The sequence below is a fragment of the Syzygium oleosum genome, unplaced genomic scaffold (assembly GCF_021117445.2).
Source record: "Syzygium oleosum isolate NSW1041296 unplaced genomic scaffold, Sole_v2.1 Sole_v2.46, whole genome shotgun sequence".
Taxonomy (NCBI): domain Eukaryota; kingdom Viridiplantae; phylum Streptophyta; class Magnoliopsida; order Myrtales; family Myrtaceae; genus Syzygium; species Syzygium oleosum.
Window position 1 is genome coordinate 700,442 of NW_026607530.1, and position 17,118 is coordinate 717,559.

The 17,118-nt window shown below is 41.2% G+C and overlaps 3 protein-coding genes across 8 annotated transcripts; 2 read left to right on the plus strand and 1 right to left on the minus strand.

Moving 5' to 3' along the window:
- The first annotated feature begins 431 nt into the window (after nucleotides 1-431).
- Nucleotides 432-4,519, plus strand: LOC115687419 (monogalactosyldiacylglycerol synthase 2, chloroplastic-like). Of its 2 annotated transcripts, XM_030612976.2 has the most exons (8): nucleotides 444-1,339; nucleotides 1,947-2,119; nucleotides 2,796-2,957; nucleotides 3,054-3,195; nucleotides 3,301-3,525; nucleotides 3,609-3,671; nucleotides 3,757-3,831; nucleotides 3,943-4,519. In XM_030612976.2, the coding sequence occupies exons 1-8, from the start codon at nucleotides 1,028-1,030 to the stop codon at nucleotides 4,201-4,203; spliced, it is 1,413 nt and encodes a 470-aa protein (XP_030468836.2). In that variant the 5' UTR covers nucleotides 444-1,027; the 3' UTR covers nucleotides 4,204-4,519. The 2 variants fall into 2 exon arrangements, with proteins under 2 accessions (XP_030468835.2, XP_030468836.2); XM_030612975.2 differs by having other exon boundaries at nucleotides 432-1,339; nucleotides 2,796-3,195.
- Nucleotides 4,520-7,336: 2,817 nt separating this feature from the next.
- LOC115687388 (uncharacterized) lies at nucleotides 7,337-11,730 on the plus strand. 2 transcript variants are annotated; one of them, XM_030612925.2, is made up of 4 exons: nucleotides 7,337-7,596; nucleotides 8,133-8,217; nucleotides 8,607-8,965; nucleotides 9,322-11,730. In XM_030612925.2, the coding sequence occupies exons 3-4, from the start codon at nucleotides 8,619-8,621 to the stop codon at nucleotides 11,597-11,599; spliced, it is 2,625 nt and encodes an 874-aa protein (XP_030468785.2). In that variant the 5' UTR covers nucleotides 7,337-7,596; nucleotides 8,133-8,217; nucleotides 8,607-8,618; the 3' UTR covers nucleotides 11,600-11,730. The 2 variants fall into 2 exon arrangements, with proteins under 2 accessions (XP_030468785.2, XP_030468784.2); XM_030612924.2 differs by lacking the exon at nucleotides 8,133-8,217.
- A 1,261-nt stretch (nucleotides 11,731-12,991) lies between these two features.
- On the minus strand, nucleotides 12,992-16,389 carry LOC115687402 (uncharacterized). 4 transcript variants are annotated; one of them, XM_030612954.2, is made up of 4 exons: nucleotides 15,905-16,389; nucleotides 14,204-14,247; nucleotides 13,784-14,066; nucleotides 12,992-13,569 (listed from the first exon to the last, which is right to left on the minus strand). In XM_030612954.2, the coding sequence occupies exons 1-4, from the start codon at nucleotides 15,978-15,980 to the stop codon at nucleotides 13,220-13,222; spliced, it is 753 nt and encodes a 250-aa protein (XP_030468814.1). In that variant the 5' UTR covers nucleotides 15,981-16,389; the 3' UTR covers nucleotides 12,992-13,219. The 4 variants fall into 4 exon arrangements, with proteins under 4 accessions (XP_030468814.1, XP_030468813.1, XP_030468812.1 ...); XM_030612953.2 differs by having other exon boundaries at nucleotides 14,204-14,250; XM_030612952.2 differs by having other exon boundaries at nucleotides 13,784-14,069; nucleotides 15,905-16,386.
- Nucleotides 16,390-17,118: the final 729 nt, after the last annotated feature.

A 17,118-nucleotide genomic window follows, 5' to 3' on the forward strand; every position in this document is an offset into this window, starting at 1 on the left:
AATTCATATGTTAGAATTTCGCTTGGCATATGCTGCTATTGGCTAGGATCTTCCCCCAGTCGTCTAGACCCTAGGCACCCGGGGCCTGACCGGCGACCTCGGCCGTCGCACTCAACGCCCCAATCATCGGACTCGAGTCCTCAAGGCCGGACCCATGACCCTCGATCCCCTAGCCCTGCCAATTGGACTACCTAGGATCTCGCCGGTCGAATCCCGAACCTCGGCCTCTAAATCTGCGACCTTGCGAACCGGACTCGGGACCCTTCTTCAGTTTTGCTTTCTTCTCCAAGAGGGGGCTAAACCAGCGCGCAATTCATTCAAGCTTCAAGAGGGGCTAGGATTACCTCTCAACAAAACACCAACTACAGCAAATGACACCCCTCCTACCCAAAGAGAAAAAAAACAGTAAAAGACAACAATAGGAAGTCTTGAAAACAAAGACCACCCAATTCTTTATTGTTTTTTTCTAAACAAAGAAGTCGGAGAATCATGAGTTTCGCTCGTTAGGAAGATCCGAATCTACCAATCCGAACATTCCCACCCAAAATGCGCATCTGGCGGCTAAATACCTGAAAATTAAATTCCAGCATCTTCCCAAGGCATCCCCCCCATAGTCCCTCCCCATTATAACAAGACCGCCCTTCCATCAATTCCGCCAACTTCACTCGCAAGAACAACCTCAAACGACACCACCGGACACACGTTTTCTCTTGGTCCCCAAAAATTTCTCTCCCCTCCTCTCTCTCTCTCTCTCCTTTCATCAACCAAAGAAACCAAGAAAAGAACAAAGCAAGAGACTACCCTCCTCGCCCTCTCTCTGCCTCCGCCGGAAAACTCCCGTTTTCCGAATTTTCCGGCGGCCAGAAGGGGACGGAGCTGGGCCGTTTCTTGCATCCGGGTGTCCTGACATTACACTCTTTGTGAAACGTGATCAAGAAGTGCAAGAAAGAACATAAAAAGAAGAAATAGTTCTTTCTTGCATTGTATTCTCTCTGTCGTGCGGGTTCGGACGGGGTGAGACTAATAGATGGTGATGGCCGTCGCGTCGCCGAGGAAGTCTTTCACGGAGAAGCTGTTCCATAGCTTCGCCAGCACCAGCAACTACGGCGGCGGCGGCGGCGGCGGCCATGTCCATAGGATCAGGGCCGTCCACGAGTGTCAAGACGACGACGACGATTTCGTGGAATGCGACGGCAGCGACGGGATGGAGCTGGCACAGATTGGCGCCGAGAGGACGAAGAACGTGCTGATCCTGATGAGCGACACGGGCGGTGGTCACCGAGCATCGGCTGAGGCCATCAGGGACGCGTTTCAGATTGAATTCGGCGACGAATACAGGGTAAGATCATTAAGATTATTTGGTGGGGCGGTTGGGATTTCATACTTTTTCTTTTCCATGTTTGATCTCGTGATTCTTTGTTGATGAACATCTATCTTTGCAGAACTTTTGGTGATGGCTCTGAAAGTTTCTGTCGTTTTGGTTCGTTTTGCTTTGCATGATCCCGAGACATTGTCATGTTCTTTTGATGAACAGATTTCCGGTTGATTCCATGTTGGAATTCTTCTAGCTTCTGCCTTTTGGTCATCATCATTTTTCAGCACTATGGCTTCCTCTTCTCCAAATGTTGATCATTCTTTGATCATTTAGCTCTGTACTTAATTCAAACAAATCCATCTCATTACCTCTTTTAGAACATAACTCCTATTGATAAAATAAAGTTTTCTGTCTTGCCATTTTGTTTTGTTTTGGGTCTATCAACCTCGGTTCACCTTTCTCCCTGGCTTGTCGATCGCAAATTATTGTCCTTTTGTGAGGAGGGCTCTGTTTTGGTGCGAGTCAAGGTCTCTTGGCTTTTTCCTAGACACTGAAGCTTCCTCTAAGCAAGTAACGATACGAAACTTGTAACAGGCGTGAAAGTAAATGTGGTCACATGGGGCTTTTGCAGATATTTGTGAAGGACGTGTGGAAAGAGTACACGGGATGGCCACTGAACAACATGGAGAATCAGTACAAGTTCATGGTGAAGCATGTACAGTTGTGGAAGGTGGCTTTTCACAGCACCTCTCCAAGGTGGATCCACTCCTTTTATCTCGCTGCCATCGCTGCCTACTATGCCAAGTATGTAATCAGTAATATGTTTTTCTTCTTTCCTTTTCTGCTGCAATCTTCTTCTTTTCTAAATTTCTCTATTTTTTTGCCGTCTCACCCGTGAACTCACACTTCTGGAAAAGATGGTAGTCTTGCATAAAAAGACGGGTAATCGACCGGTTGGGAAATACCACCTAAATACTCAACGCTCAATCATAATCCGTATTTAAGCAACGTGGGATATGATTCAAACAAATAGTTTTTTTTTTTGGATGATCAATAATTTGACAAATTGCTTACAGCTCGAAAATTGATTAGTTTCTTTTGTTTATGCTTCTATTCAAGAAAAATCTCTGTATAAATTGTTTGGTCCACCAACATCCAGGGGAAGGTTTAATCATAGCATTATTGTTTCCAAAGTCAGACATGATTCTTCAACCACGTTCCTGTTTATTAGTTTGCTTTCTGCGGTGATTTTCCATCTTCCGTAGCTTCTGAACTGCCATCAGTTGAAGTGATCTCCGAGACTAATCACATTGATTTCTTTCGTAACCTGGATAGTGATGTGGTTGTTCTGTGGGAACTTGTAAATAAAATTGCACTGGATTCATAAACAACTCAAAAGACCAGTATAATTTTTCTGCTCTGCAGATATACACAGTTTCCCGCATAACTTTCTGACGCTGGTAAAATCTTCTGCTTGAAGGGAGGTGGAGGCAGGTCTAATGGAGTACAAACCAGACATTATCATCAGTGTCCACCCTTTGATGCAGCACATTCCTCTGTGGGTTCTAAAATGGCAGGGCCTTCACAAGAAAGTGGTCTTCGTAACTGTCATCACCGATCTAAACTCATGCCATCCCACATGGTTGGTTATTAAACTCGGTCGTGGAAAAATTCTTTGGCCTTTAGTTATGCCCCGAAATCAATTTCAACTGACTAAGCTATTGCTCTGTAATTTTAGGTTTCACCCTGGAGTCAACAGATGCTATTGCCCCTCACAGGCGGTAGCCAAAAGGGCTTTAGAAGATGGTCTAGAGGACTCGCAGATTCGCGTTTACGGCTTGCCCATTCGTCCATCATTTGCCCGCGCAGTTCTTTCCAAGGTAAATGCCAGTGCACGTGCACGGACAACCCACATCCTTTTGATCGAACACGGTTTAACAGATCACATACTTATGTTTATTTTGTTTTAACTTGTGATTATCCAGGATGACTTGAGGGAAGAACTTGGAATGGACCCGGAGTTGCCTGCAGTTTTGCTGATGGGAGGTGGTGAAGGGATGGGTCCCGTGAAGAAGACCGCTCTCGCACTTGGTGAAACACTGTTTGATGAAGTACACGGGAAACCAATAGGGCAATTGATAATCATCTGTGGCCGAAACAGAGGTTTAGTGTCTACATTAGAGACCGTGGAGTGGAAAATCCCAGTTAAAGTAATTTCCTATATCTCGCACCAAAGACATTCGTTTCATTTTGTTATTCATGGCATAATTTTCCAATTTCTGTGCTTCTATAGGTGAGAGGATTTGAGACCCAGATGCAGAAATGGATGGGAGCTTGCGACTGCATAATAACAAAAGTAGGTTTCGATTGTACTTGGCCTCCTTGCCTTTCATTCTGTCTGTTTCCGCTGTTATAGATCCGTAAAGCTTGTAACCTCGCAGGCAGGACCGGGGACAATTGCAGAGGCATTGATCAGAGGACTTCCCATCATCCTGAATGACTACATTCCTGGACAGGTGACTAGGCATTTCCTCGAGATCCTGCAATTACATGTGACATCAGTAGCATATTTCACAACTAAGCTTAATTGATTTCTTTTTCGCTGATTCTCGACTGACAAAACACAGGAAAAGGGCAATGTCCCATATGTAGTAGACAACGGAGCTGGTGTCTTCACCAGGAGTTCTAAAGAAACAGCTAGGATCGTGGCCGAGTGGTTCAGCACCAAAACTGATGAGCTGAAAAGAATGTCGGAGAACTCACTTAAGCTGGCCCAACCCGAGGCCGTTTTCGACATCGTGAAGGACATCCACGAGCTTGCTTGCCAACGAGGGCCGCTTGCCAACATCCCCTACATATTCACATCTTCATTCACAAGCCTCATCTGAGTTGAACTGGCCAACATGCACAATTCACACCGGAACGCCAAGGAAAAGAATGCCATGTACAGCTAGGAAATACTACAGGTAGCACCATTGTTTCTCCTCAGGGCTTTGTGAAACGAAGGGAATCAAGAAAATGAAAGTTCTGCTTTTCAAGCTTATTAGCTTGAGAAGGGTCTGGGAGGGATTTGATTTTTTTCTCTTCTAATAGTATGAATCTAGGTTTTCATATGAACATGTAGATGGATATTGTCCTTGTGTCTTGATTATTTTGCAATTCTCTTTTAAACCTTAATCAAATAGCCTAGTAAGTTTTTATATCTTTGAAAGGCAATCCAAGATGAGGCTGCTTAGTGCTTAGGAGTTTAGCCATAGTCAGTGGCTTGGAAGGTCATAATCCACAACAGAATTCAGATGCGTGAAGTTTATGTGGATTAGAATCAAGCTGGCCCCCAGAATGTCCCTATCCTACTACTTGCAATCAGGTGATCTGGTGATGTTCGTCGCTCACGGTCTGCCGAGAAAGAGATAGTCTGCGACGTCGTCTTCAACTTTTAGCCTAATTTTGCTGGTAATGGATGGGATTGGGAACAATCAGCATTTCCTGTGGGGGCACAACCTGAAAATGAAACATCTGTGAAAGGACTGGTTGAGCCTCTGTCATAGTTGTGGGGCTTTGAGGTTCTTTTGAGAAAAGCAACGTTTAACATAAGAGGAAAGGGTTTAACCAAAAAAAAAAAAAACATAAGAGGAAAGGGCAACGACATGAGCATACTCGCTATATACATCTCACTAACTAATCAGAAAACACAAAAGACATCCTATCCTATACATCTCCAATGACCAACAAAACTAAACACGACAAAAGGAATTGTACATACATATATACAACTATCTCATAACTATCCCAAAAAATCAAACTCCCAAAAAGTTCTCTCACCGCTCTCGTCCTACTCATCAGTGAAAATGAATTATATAAGCAAACCACCGTTGAGTTATATTAATCTCTTTTAAACGGATCAAACATTCACTATGCATTATTATGAAGCGATAACATAAACACATTTATTCAAACTTAGTGTATAATATACATAAGATCAGGTATATTACTTAAACTCAGCTTTACACGTATCAAAAAAATATATTTAACCAACAATAGTAAAGTCCAATCATTCATAAAACCCATTCAAAATCCATTTCATAAAAAGGTTCACAAGCAAAAACATATAATCTTTCACAATACCATCCACTAAGGAAAATACATTTTGTATAGCATTTCTCAAACAATTTCACATGTAATTAACTCACAAACTAATTGAATAGATACTGATTTCGAATAACCAAAATGGTAGTAAACGTCCAATCCAGCTTTAAGAAATAATTATGCTCTAAACATCATTTCCTTTTTAAAGAACATCATGCCATGTGATGCCTCTTTTATAACTTGTAAAATATCTAATTTCTATAATACACAAGACATGGATTTCCAAATCATAGAAGAGATAAACACCACTTAGTTGACAATATAAAATGAAACTACAAAAACTACCTTAAGGAAAATAACTCGAAATCCTATATAAGTTAAGTAAAAAAATGAATATCAAAATCAAATACCTAATTACCTTAACTAAGACTTGACTAAACTTAGCTTTATTCGGGAATAAAACGACTATGATTTTTTTGGTCTAAAAAACGACTATGATGAACCGACAAAAAATCTCGCTCAAAATAGAGGAAGGCTTGTTGTCCACTTGCAATGATAGCTTACGCATCGAAGCTAAAATAGATCGTTTAAACTCTATTGAGCCCATTTCAAGTAAGTCTTGAGTCATTGAAAAACTAACTCAATATACAAAAAAAAAATCTTAAATCTATTACAATTATGTCAATTCAGTCCTAAATCGTTTTTTTATGCCAACTCAATCATACACATTTTGCATTTGTGTCAATTCAGTCCATCCGGTCAATTTTGGCTTGATACTGATGTGGACGCTGACCGTCCGGCCAACAATGACGTAGCAATTTTTAAATATTTTTTTTGAATTTTATATTATTTATTTATTTTTTCTTTTCTTTTTTTGTTTCCTTTTTCTTCCTTCTTTTCATTTTTTTCCCATAGTGGCCAGCAAGGCTCGATAGTCGTGGGTGAAGTTGGCCTTACTCACGGTTGGTAAGGCCATGGCTGCCTTCACCCCCAATCGTCGAGGCCCTGACAACGCAGGCGAAGGTGGTCATGGCCTCACTAGCTGTGAGCGAGGCTGACCTCGCACGTGATCCCTAGGCCTCGCGCCAATATCGCGAGGCTAGCCTCATGCGGCCTCGCCAGCTGCGGGCGAGGTTGACCTTGCACATGATCCCTAGGCCTCGCGCCAATATCGCGAGGCTAGCCTCATGCGGCCACGCTTCGCCAGCCGCGGCCGAGGCCGACTTCGCCTGTGGCCGGCGAGGCCATGGTGAGGCTGGCCTCGCCCAAATCTGGGCGAGGGTCGTGACCCTCGCTGACCACTGTGGGAAAAAAAAGAAAAGAAGGAAGAAAAGGAAAAATAAAAAGAAAAGAAAAAAATTAGTTAAAATATATATTTAAAAATTATCATGTTAGCGTCGACCGACGTCCGCGTCAGGGCCAGTTGGCCAAAATTGGCTTGATGAACTAAATTGGCATAATCACATTTTTTGATAATTTTCAAGATTATTGACAAATATTTTTGCACTATAAGAGAAGACGGTATAACATCAAAGATACATAAAGTAATTCGTAAACTTGGGTTGTAAAATGATATGATAGATCTTATTATAAGATAAGATTACAATAATGTAGATACGCTCCATTATTGAGACAATAGAACATGTCAAGTCAGTTCAGAAAAACTTTTAAAATTAGATTTAGGCTTTTAAAGTCTTTTGAGTAAAATTTTTAATGTTTGGTAAAATTATTCTGAAACAGTTTGAATCTATATTCTATCTTTTCGAAATAAAAAATCCAAAATTTTCCATGTTTGGTAAGAAATCTGCTTTGCCAAGTTTTCCCTAAGTGGGAATAGGATAGGACAGAACAAGAGTGGGGCTATTCATTAAATACAAAAACTTTCAGGGGCCCATCTGCAAACAAATTTATCTATACCGGATTGCTAAAGTCCAGATCTTTCGGGGGGTCGAACGAAATTTCTTGGAAAAGGAGAAGTCGTCTTTTGAAAAAAAAAGATCGAAGCTTTGGAATTCGCCGAGGACGAAGGCGCCTGCTGCTGCTGCTCCAGCAACGCCGGTTTCGCTCAGGCCAGCGTCGACGATCGCCCATGATTCTTGCGGCGCGCTAGAAGCGATGCTGCGAAATTGATTGGAAAAGAGAAGAGATTTTCCTTTGTTCTTCACACAATTTCAAGGGCGAGCAGAAAATTGGAGGTAATCATCAAGCATATGGTTATTAATTGAATTTCGTTTCAAAATCCCATCTTTAATGGTGTTTTGGATTCGTTTGCGTCTGGAATTAAATGGGTAGGTTTTTTTTTCCGGGTTTTGATGGAGAAAGTTGAGGAAATCAAGAATCGTTGGAGAGCGGTGGACGCTGTAGTAGTTCTTGCTGCTTTAAAGGTGGAGTTTTGAAGCTGAAGGAGCTTGGGTTTTGTCTTAGCTATTCTTTTTTACCTTTTTTTTTTGGGGCAATATGGTTGAACGAAGATTGAGTGTGTCTTCTTGTAATTTGACCAAAGAGTGTCTTGAGTGAAGCCTGTGCCATTGTGTATCATGACTTTCTGATGAATTGATGATGATCCACATGCAGCAACAGATAATGACATAACTCAGTGTGAACTGTGAATCTTTGAACCTTTAATTTGTTGTTTATCGTGACTTGAATACGTTTACAAGGCCAGCCAACTTGTGTTTTGTACTATTAATTTCGAGGATGATCTAAGTCGATTACTTTGTTCGATTGGTAGTGGGAATAGAGGATCAGGACAAAGTCCGGAGAATCTAGCTTGCCACAGAATTCATCAACGGTGTGTGGGGGAAAAGCTCTTTGTGGTACTGCTATGGACCCGTATTATTTGTTAAAATCTGCTATTAGAGCTTTTGTCTGTAATCTCTTTGTTTATGTGAATTGTGAATGAGAAATTTAGGCGGATTTTGGTGTAAATATTGAGACAGTTTAACGGTTTTAATGGGCTTTCTCCGATTTAAATATAGTGAGCTCTAACTCTCCCTTGCTTGAAAATATAGGCTGATGGCCAAGCCATGTAAATTGGAATCTGATGTTTCGTCGACTCTCGGCTTTCAATTTTTACTCTTGGTTCTTTATGCATTTATGCCTAAAACTATTTTAACTATAGAGGCTCACGTATTAGTTTATTGAGTTCATTTATGTTTTTGTCACCCATCTTCACTCATGTATTTTTACTATTGTGTATATTCAGGATGTTCATAAAATGGCAAAGGGGAAGCTTATCCTCATTTGTCAATATGGTGGTCAGTTCATCACTAACAGTGATGGCTCAATGTCATATACTGGAGGAGAGGCAAATGCTCTCGAGATCAATCATGAAACTCTTTTTGATGATCTCAAGTTAAAACTAGCCGAAATGTGGAATCTTGATTACAGGTCTTTGTCAATCAAATACTTCCTGCCTCTGAACAAGCGGACTCTCATCAATTTAACAAACGACAAGGACCTAAAAAGGATGTATGACTTTCATGGAGCTTCAGTGACTGCTGATGTTTATGTTATGGGAAGAGAAGGTTTTGATCCTCAAAGCTTGAGGGATCATGCCAACAGGTGCTGATTTCCTTTTACTTTACATGCAAGACTTTTCCCTTGAACTTGTATGTCTTAGTATCATACAAAAATCACGTTACTGTGAGTTTCTAATCAATATGGTTCATGTTGTGTCAGATTGTATTTCTCTCGGTGATTCCTTTAAAAACAGTTTTTGAATTTTTGATAGCGTTTATTTCATGTACATGTACCCAGCCAGGCTTGATTGAGAGGAACATTGCCTTCGTTCCATCAATAAAATAAGATGCTAGTGTCCTTGTGCTTATTGATTAGTTCTAGTGTATAGTGCCTGATATGATCTGAGAGAATGAGGAATTATATTGTGTGTTTATAGCAATTCTAATGATCATTTGCAGGACAAACGGCATAAAACTTGCTGAAACTTTGGCAACTGATACTGCTGCAGCCACCACGGCCTTTGTTGTTGCTGGAGCACCTGTGGATTCATTAATTGACATTGCTGTGATTGATCATAATCCCCCAGCAGTGTCCACCCAGTCAAAAGCTGCTCCACACAACGCCAGTCGTAAAATTACTCGATCTGCATCTGCTAATTCTACTCTTCCTGATCTTGTCACTGATGCTGTTGATTCAAAAGCTCTCTTACCAACACAAGTTGACATGAGTTCTACACCGGCTGATACTGTTAAGAAGAGAAGGCGAACAACAGCATTAAAGAGTATTGACAGTGCTCCTGACATTGGATCAAAAATTGATGTAGTTGGAGGGACAGGAAAAGGCACATCCAGGAAGAAGAAAATTCAGAAGCACCTTATTCCTTCAGTAGCTGTTGATGAGGAGCAACGGGAAATAGCTGCGCCTTGGAGTGACAATTTGGTTGATTGTCCTGTTGTTGCTGGCTCCGATCTGTCTCTGGAAGCACTTGTTGCGGCATGGAGAGAAGGTATTACTGGTGAAGGCCAGGAATTCAAAAGCGTACGTGAATTTCGTGATGCACTACAAAAGTATGCTATTGCAAACCGCTTCGCATACAAGTTAAAGAAGAATGACTCAAACCGTGCTAGTGGTATCTGTGTGATAGAAGGGTGTTCCTGGAGAATTCATGCTTCTTGGGTCCCATCTTCACAATCATTTGTGGTGAAAAGGATGAATAAGTCTCATACTTGCGGTGGGGAGTCTTGGAAGGCTGCTCATCCTGCAAAAAATTGGTTAGTAAATATCATAAAGGATAGGTTACGAGATAGTCCACATCACAAGCCAAAGGAGATTGCTCAGGGGATTGCTCGAGATTTTGGGATTGAGTTGAACTATAGTCAAGTGTGGCGTGGAATTGAGGATGCTAGGGAGCAACTTCAGGGTTCATATAAAGACGCGTACGGCCAATTGCCTTTGTTCTGTGAGAAAGTAGTAGAGGCAAATCCTGGAAGTTTGGCAAATCTTTTCACCGATGACGATGGAAGATTTCAGCATCTTTTTGTATCTTTCCGAGCCTTGATACAGGGTTTCAATGATGGCTGTCATCCGCTTGTTTTCCTTGACTCTATATCGTTTAAATCAAAGTACCATGAAGTGTTCTTGACGGCTAGTGCAGTGGATGGAGATGATGGTCCTTTCCCTCTTGCATTTGCTATTGTTGACGTTGAAGATGATAGTAATTGGTGCCGGTTTCTAGAGCAGTTGAGATCTGCCTTTTCTACTTCAACTCCCATAACTTTTATCTCTGACCATGAAAAGGGGTTAGAAACATCTGTGCATCAGGTATTTGAGAATGGTCATCATGGTTACTCCATCTTTCATCTTGTAGAGAATTTCAAGAAGAATGTGAAGGGTCCATTCACTGGGGATGGCAAGGGTTTCTTAATCAGCAGCTTATTGGCTGCTGCCCGTGCACAGCGGCTTGATACTTTTACATCATACGTTGAACAAATGAAGAAAGTTTCTTCAAAAGCTTACGATTGGATAATGCAGATTGAGCCAGACAAATGGGCACATGCATCATTCAAGGGTGAGCCATTTCATTTTATCACAGTAGATATCGCAGACCCATATGCTCAATGGATAGAGGAAGTGAAGGAACTACCGATTGTACAGAAGGTAGAGGCACTCATATCGAAATTGGTGGAGTTGTTTAATGCTCGCCGAACAAATTCAAGCAATTGGTTTACAACACTAACCCCATCCAGGGAGGAAAAACTACGAGAAGAATCTCGGAGAGCAACCAGCTTAAAAGTGCTGTTCTCATCAGATACGATATTTGAGGTTCATGACAATTCTATCAATGTGGTGGTGGATCTTCAAAAAAGGGTTTGTAGTTGCTTGGAATGGAAACCTAGTGGTCTTCCTTGCTGCCATGCCATTGCTGTCTTTTATTGCACAGGGAAGAATAGTTACGACTATTGTCCTAAGTGCTTCACAGTTGATTGCTACCTTGCCACCTATTTCGACTCCATAAACCCTGTTTGGGGTCCCTATGAGAAGTCGACCAAGGGAAAAGATCCTTCTCAAACCATGCATGTACTTCCACCAAGCACCCCAAAGCCATCAACCGAGCAAAACAAGAAACAACACACAAAAACAGAGGGAGTAACCAAAAGGGGAGTTTGCTGCAGTAGGTGTGGCGGAGTAGGCCATAACAAATCTACATGCAAGGAAACATTGCAAACTTTAATTTAAATTCAGATTCATGCCAAAGGTTGTGCAGATTTCATGTAGTTAATCATCTGCTTTGGACAGAGAGATATACTATCATGTTTAATGGCCTATCATTATTATGTCAATAATCTACGATTGAAGCGTCGGTGAAACTTTTTGCAGGTATTGTTTGAAGTTCTTTTGATTAATTAGAGGTTTCCTAATGTAGAATCTTTATTTTATTCTATTTTATTTTTCTGTCAATTGCTTCGTCTATGTGACTCCCGAGTGACGGGTATCATCTAGAAGGCATCCTGAATGCCGAGGAGTCTTGACCTTCCCTTTTGGACGAGCAGAAATATCAGTGCTAGCATGTGGAAAAGGCTTGTAGGAGAAGCACATTTCTGTCATTTTTGTGGCAGTAACAAGGGCGTATCGCCAAAAGAAATTCAATAAATTAAGTTTCGTGAATTTTAGTAGTAAAGCTCTCATTTTGTGGTCCCATAGAAACGGTTCTAATCCTAAAGGAGGTCGGTATATTGAGAAGTAGAATCCAACGTGAAGCACTTTCATTCTATAAACATTGAACTAGTTTAATGCTGTCTCCATATTTCAATCTATATCTCTCCTTTCCTATCTACAGATTCCGATTGTGATTTCAAATGGAGGATTAAAATTCCTTGTTATCGCGTGCTCGGTGTTAGTCAAGGTAGTGATGGCTGTTCACAGAAGCACATTGCACATGGCAAGGACATTTGTGGGGGTGATCAAGTTGGCACGTTACTTGGGTTCTCGTCCTTCCGCTACAGCACATGATCACTGTTCACCGAGTATTGTATTCCCTGATGACGAGGCTAAAGTACATCTGATTTAACTCCCGAGAAGTGAGTAGTATGGACTATGCTGGAAACCTTTTTGGAACTTTATCCCTCGTTCGTGCATCATCCTAACATTCAGACGGTTTAAGCCAAGAAAGCCAAAACCCTTCTCCCAGAAAGAGAAGGATCAAATCTGTCTAAAAATGTCGTCTGAAGTTGCTGCAATCCAAGTCGTTGCTTACAACACCTTCAGTAGAATAGCCATGAAAAATTATGTAGAGAAACGTTTATGCAGTGAACAAACAGGACTCCCAAAATACAAGAAACTTTTCAACAGGATACTTTGCAATTAACTTTCGCAGTCCCACTTCTACGCTCTCCCTCATTCCGCAGTATTCGCGCATAATTTTTCATGACAAACTAAGTAGAAGCTGCTTTTATTCAAATCAAATTACATAGTGGGAACATTTTCCGCAAAATAATGCAGGCACGCTGATGATGTTTCTCCATCCCGAAAATAACATTCCTGCACTTCCACCTCGCTCAATAATGCAATCGCAGTCAGCAATCAGTCCATCAAGGAGGTCTGAGTTTGCATTTTAGGCACAGAAGTCGATACTGTAAAATGTGTTTTCGCACAAAATGGGCTAAGTTAACACAAAGCCGCAATGTGTCTGATAAATACAGACCGACAATATACACTGCATTCATAGTCTAAAATTCTATATCCTATAAGGCTATAACAAAACAATGCGCTTCCTCTAATAAGCCCATCGAGATATTGGGTGCATATATATCACCTATCATATTTACGACAGCATTCTAGCATGCCCAGCATAAGCATCTAGCCTTCTTTGTTAGAAAGAGCCTGTACAATCATTTCCCTCCCTCCTCCTTTAAAGGCGTCAGCAGGTGAGAGTAAATTGAGACAAACGGGACATAGAGGGTCAGATTTGTCTTCAAGAGACGTCTTCTGTTCTAAACAATCCGCATGATAGACGTGTCCACATACTAGAACTGCCGCAACAGAGTTTTCCGAGGACGAGTGAGAGCCAGAAAGAAGATAAGGCTTCCTCCTTAAAAGTTTCTGGCAGACCCCGCATTGCAGCTTTGCCGTTTCAAGTGAGGCAGAATCTAATGTGGCGGAATCTGACCTAATCCTCTCCGGCCTGCTAAAGGCTCTGTCTCTATAATCTGCAAGAAATATATGATACCTCGTGATGAAGAGTATCATAACAGATGGCTGATTTTAAATTTCCATCAACACTTATATGACATTGGGACTCCCATATAAACATTGAATTTTAAAAAATCACCATGTCCAAAAGTGGGTGCACGACTTCCTCATTTGTGGCTAGAAAATGCTTTAAAACAACGAGTAAGTTGATGTGTAAGAGAAATAGTTAACCTGCATAGTGCCAGTTGTCTGAGTTGTAGCGACTAGCCAACTTGAAGTTAAGCCTCTCTTCCCAAGAGGGCGGGGTCTTCCCATGAGAAGTGGTTGCACTCATATGGGCACCTGAGTTACGCCATGAGTTCTGGTGTCCATACCAGTGACGTGAGCGTTTCAAAAACATTGAACGCCCAAGATTTTGCCGAAGAAGTACAGGAGAAGAGTGATTAGAAGAAGTATCCATTTCCATGCTTGATGTGAAAGGCTTCATCTCATTAGAGTCCACAAAGTGAGAAGACTTCTGCCCAGGGTTTCAATATGTCAGCAATTGAAAATACATAAAGTCAAAGAGAACTATCGACGTAGGATAATCAAACAACCGGAAAAAAATCGGAGGAACAACCCTAAGATGAAGGGGGCTAAGAGGCAGCTCACCTTTCTAGAGGACAATTCCACTCCAGAAGAGCACGGCATGCTTTCTGCTGCAAATCAAAATATTATCGTCAGTAACTTCTGTCTCATATAGAGCAAAACTATCACCCATGGTCTTTCACACGATATGCAAAGCTCAAAGACTTGAAAGCGAGCTACAAGTACACGTGAAGGTCTCATTTGATCATAGTAAATCTTTGCAGAAATAGTGCAGCCTATACACCTCAGGGTGAAGAGAGAAATTGGGTGGTGTCATGCATCAATAGACTTAACCCACTCAATGACCTCATTTGAATATAAAAGTATTCAGATGGAAAGAAGACCTCTGAGATTAAAGCAAGCCGAAATCCGAAATCAAAGAACACACAAAACAAGATCTGCAGATCAACAGTCAATAGCAAACGTGGATCTCACGCACGTTATGCAGCCATGAAGGCAAGAAAACCCTTAAAACATCAACGCAAAGGAAAAATTAAAAAGAAAAGATCATTTAGGGAGTTACAAGATAAGTATATCTATAAGCTGCACCAAAGTAATTTGTTTGATAAACATGTATCCAAGAAATGATATGCATTCTACAAACTAAAACACACCAAACATTAGTCAATCCAATCAGAAGACAAAAAGGCCAAGAAAAGCACAAAACAATTATCGAATCGGATACCTTGGATCTAAAAATAAATAAAATTAAACTTTGATAACATTTCATGGATAATCGATAGTTGGTAAGCAGTAAACCGTAGATCCAGAATCAGCCGCCATTCATCATGGAAGAGAATCATTAGCCCCCATGAGCTCTCCAACATTGCTAAAGTTACAAACCCACTCACTCATCCATCCATTAGATCTACAAATCCTCTAAATGAATGTTTTGTATCATACTATACTCTGAATTTCTGAAGTCTGACTGAGTAAGATGAGTGTTCAACATACAAGGCTTCTACGCGGTCTATTTTGAGCATCATCATATAATACGAAGCACACACCCATGGTCTTACATATTCCGATTTTGCTAATTTTGAGCATATTACGGCCTTCTTTCTTATTCTCAACGGGCATTCTCTCTAGCAGGTCGATGTAACAATTGATTCCAGTACATCTAAACAGCTTCTCGAGTTCATCCACAATCCACCTCAATCTGCCAATATGTTCTGCAATGCCAATGGGATAAGAAGCCATCTGTCTCATCAAACTACTTCCCATGATTTAACCATTCACCACCTCTTCTAGCAGATAAACGTGCAGTATTCTCAAGGCACACTCACAGATTTTCGACAATCTAAACCTTGATCAAACCCAAAAAAAAAAAGCAACAAAGGGAATTGCAATGGCATTCATGAGAGACAGACAGACAGAAAGAGCATCCAAATTATCAAAACTAAGGAGAAGAGAAGGCAAGCCAGACTAAAAGAAGAACAAACCCTAGCTCAGATCGCTCTACTTAGATCAAAATTTGAAAAGAACCCAATCCCAACTTCTTCCCATCAAATCATTCTAGCTCAACAGAACCGTCCATAAAATGCTGAACTCTGAATCTGACCACCCAGATTTTGATTTCTCCTTTTTAACTCCAACCTCACCCAAACCCCACCCATCAGAACCATCAAAACCCGATCTTTCTCCTATTCCGCTCATACCCACATTTTCCCAGGAATCAAAATGGCCATCAAAATGCAAAAGGGGGAACACCCAACAAAAACGTACCGGGTGAAGAAGACGAAAGAGAAGGGTCGGCGTTGAGACGATCGTCGGTTCTCTTCCTTTTACCCATAATTAACATCGATCGAGAAACAGTAAATGCCTAAAAAAAAACCGACCCCCTAAATTCTGGAGCCACCGTAGAAGCGAATTAAACGCTCACAGTCAAAGGGGCTGCAGATTAGCCAAAAGGGTTCTTGGATTTGAGGCGAGCTAAGTCTCTCTCCCTCTCTTTCTCTCTCTGTGACTGTGTGGCATCGCGGTGTGAAAGCGTTTTCGGGTTCTTGCGATGTATAAATAGTGTTGGGACTTGGGAGGAGGCGGAGGAGGAGGAGGAGAGAGAGCAGTTTCCAGGTGAATAACAACGAGCGAGAGAGTCGGCGACGAGGGGGGTTTTGCGCCCGTCCACGTCGCGCTCTCCGAGGTGGCGGTGGCGGTGGCGAGTGCGCGAGTGCAAGTGTAAGAAAGCAAACACAGCGCCCTAAAACATGAGTATCGAAAACGCTTGTGATTTATTATGATTCGAGGATTTGAATTTTGATGATGTTTGCTTTACGAAAAAGCATACCATGTTAGTATCGCCTCAATGATAAATCATGTTGTCCGTTAAAATATTGTAATTTATGACATGCTCGCTTCTCCGGATGTTATTGTCGCGCAATGTATCCGATCCACCAAATATTTTCTTTATTTGCCATTATGCAAGCAATAAGGGCGCTCGTTGTCATCCTCGATTAAGTTCTAGGATTTGAATCGCTATATTTGCGCATTCTCTGAAAGCCAGTTGGAAAAGCGTAAATGAATTTATCTAATATGTACTCATAAAAAAGATTGGGATCATTGTCCAAAAAGTTTTAAATCTATCGTACGACGGTTAATTCAGTCCAATTTAATTATTAGCCATCAACTTATCAATTTAGTCCTAAACCTTTTAAAAATTTACCAACTCCTTCATAAACCTTTTATTTTAATAATTGGCCGGAACGACTACATGAGCAAATCGTCAAAAGATTTAAAACTAAATTTGCATAATTAAAAATTTAGAATTAAATTGGCACGAATTGAAACCTGAAGGTTTAGACTGAATCGGTCATCTTTTAGGACTCCGCAGCCAATTTTCCCGAAAAGAAGTGTCGACAACAACCCAAGCCTCACCACAAAAGCAAATTGAACCCCTTGCTAATGTAGCAATCTTACTCTCCCCAATTACTCAAAAGTGG

Excerpts from the sequence above, each read along its gene's own strand:
- LOC115687419 (XM_030612975.2), top strand. The coding sequence starts at position 1,028 with ATGGTGATGGCCGTCGCGTCGCCGAGGAAGTCTTTCACGGAGAAGCTG. Across the intron at positions 1,340-1,946 it reads AATTCGGCGACGAATACAGG|ATATTTGTGAAGGACGTGTG; the intron begins GTAAGATCATTA and ends GGGCTTTTGCAG. Across the intron at positions 3,526-3,608 it reads AGTGGAAAATCCCAGTTAAA|GTGAGAGGATTTGAGACCCA; the intron begins GTAATTTCCTAT and ends GTGCTTCTATAG.
- LOC115687388 (XM_030612925.2), top strand. The coding sequence starts at position 8,619 with ATGGCAAAGGGGAAGCTTATCCTCATTTGTCAATATGGTGGTCAGTTC. Across the intron at positions 8,966-9,321 it reads TTGAGGGATCATGCCAACAG|GACAAACGGCATAAAACTTG; the intron begins GTGCTGATTTCC and ends GATCATTTGCAG.
- LOC115687402 (XM_030612951.2), bottom strand. The coding sequence starts at position 15,980 with ATGTTAATTATGGGTAAAAGGAAGAGAACCGACGATCGTCTCAACGCC. Across the intron at positions 14,070-14,203 it reads TGGAATTGTCCTCTAGAAAG|AAGTCTTCTCACTTTGTGGA; the intron begins GTGAGCTGCCTC and ends AACCCTGGGCAG. Across the intron at positions 13,570-13,783 it reads AGACAACTGGCACTATGCAG|ATTATAGAGACAGAGCCTTT; the intron begins GTTAACTATTTC and ends TATTTCTTGCAG.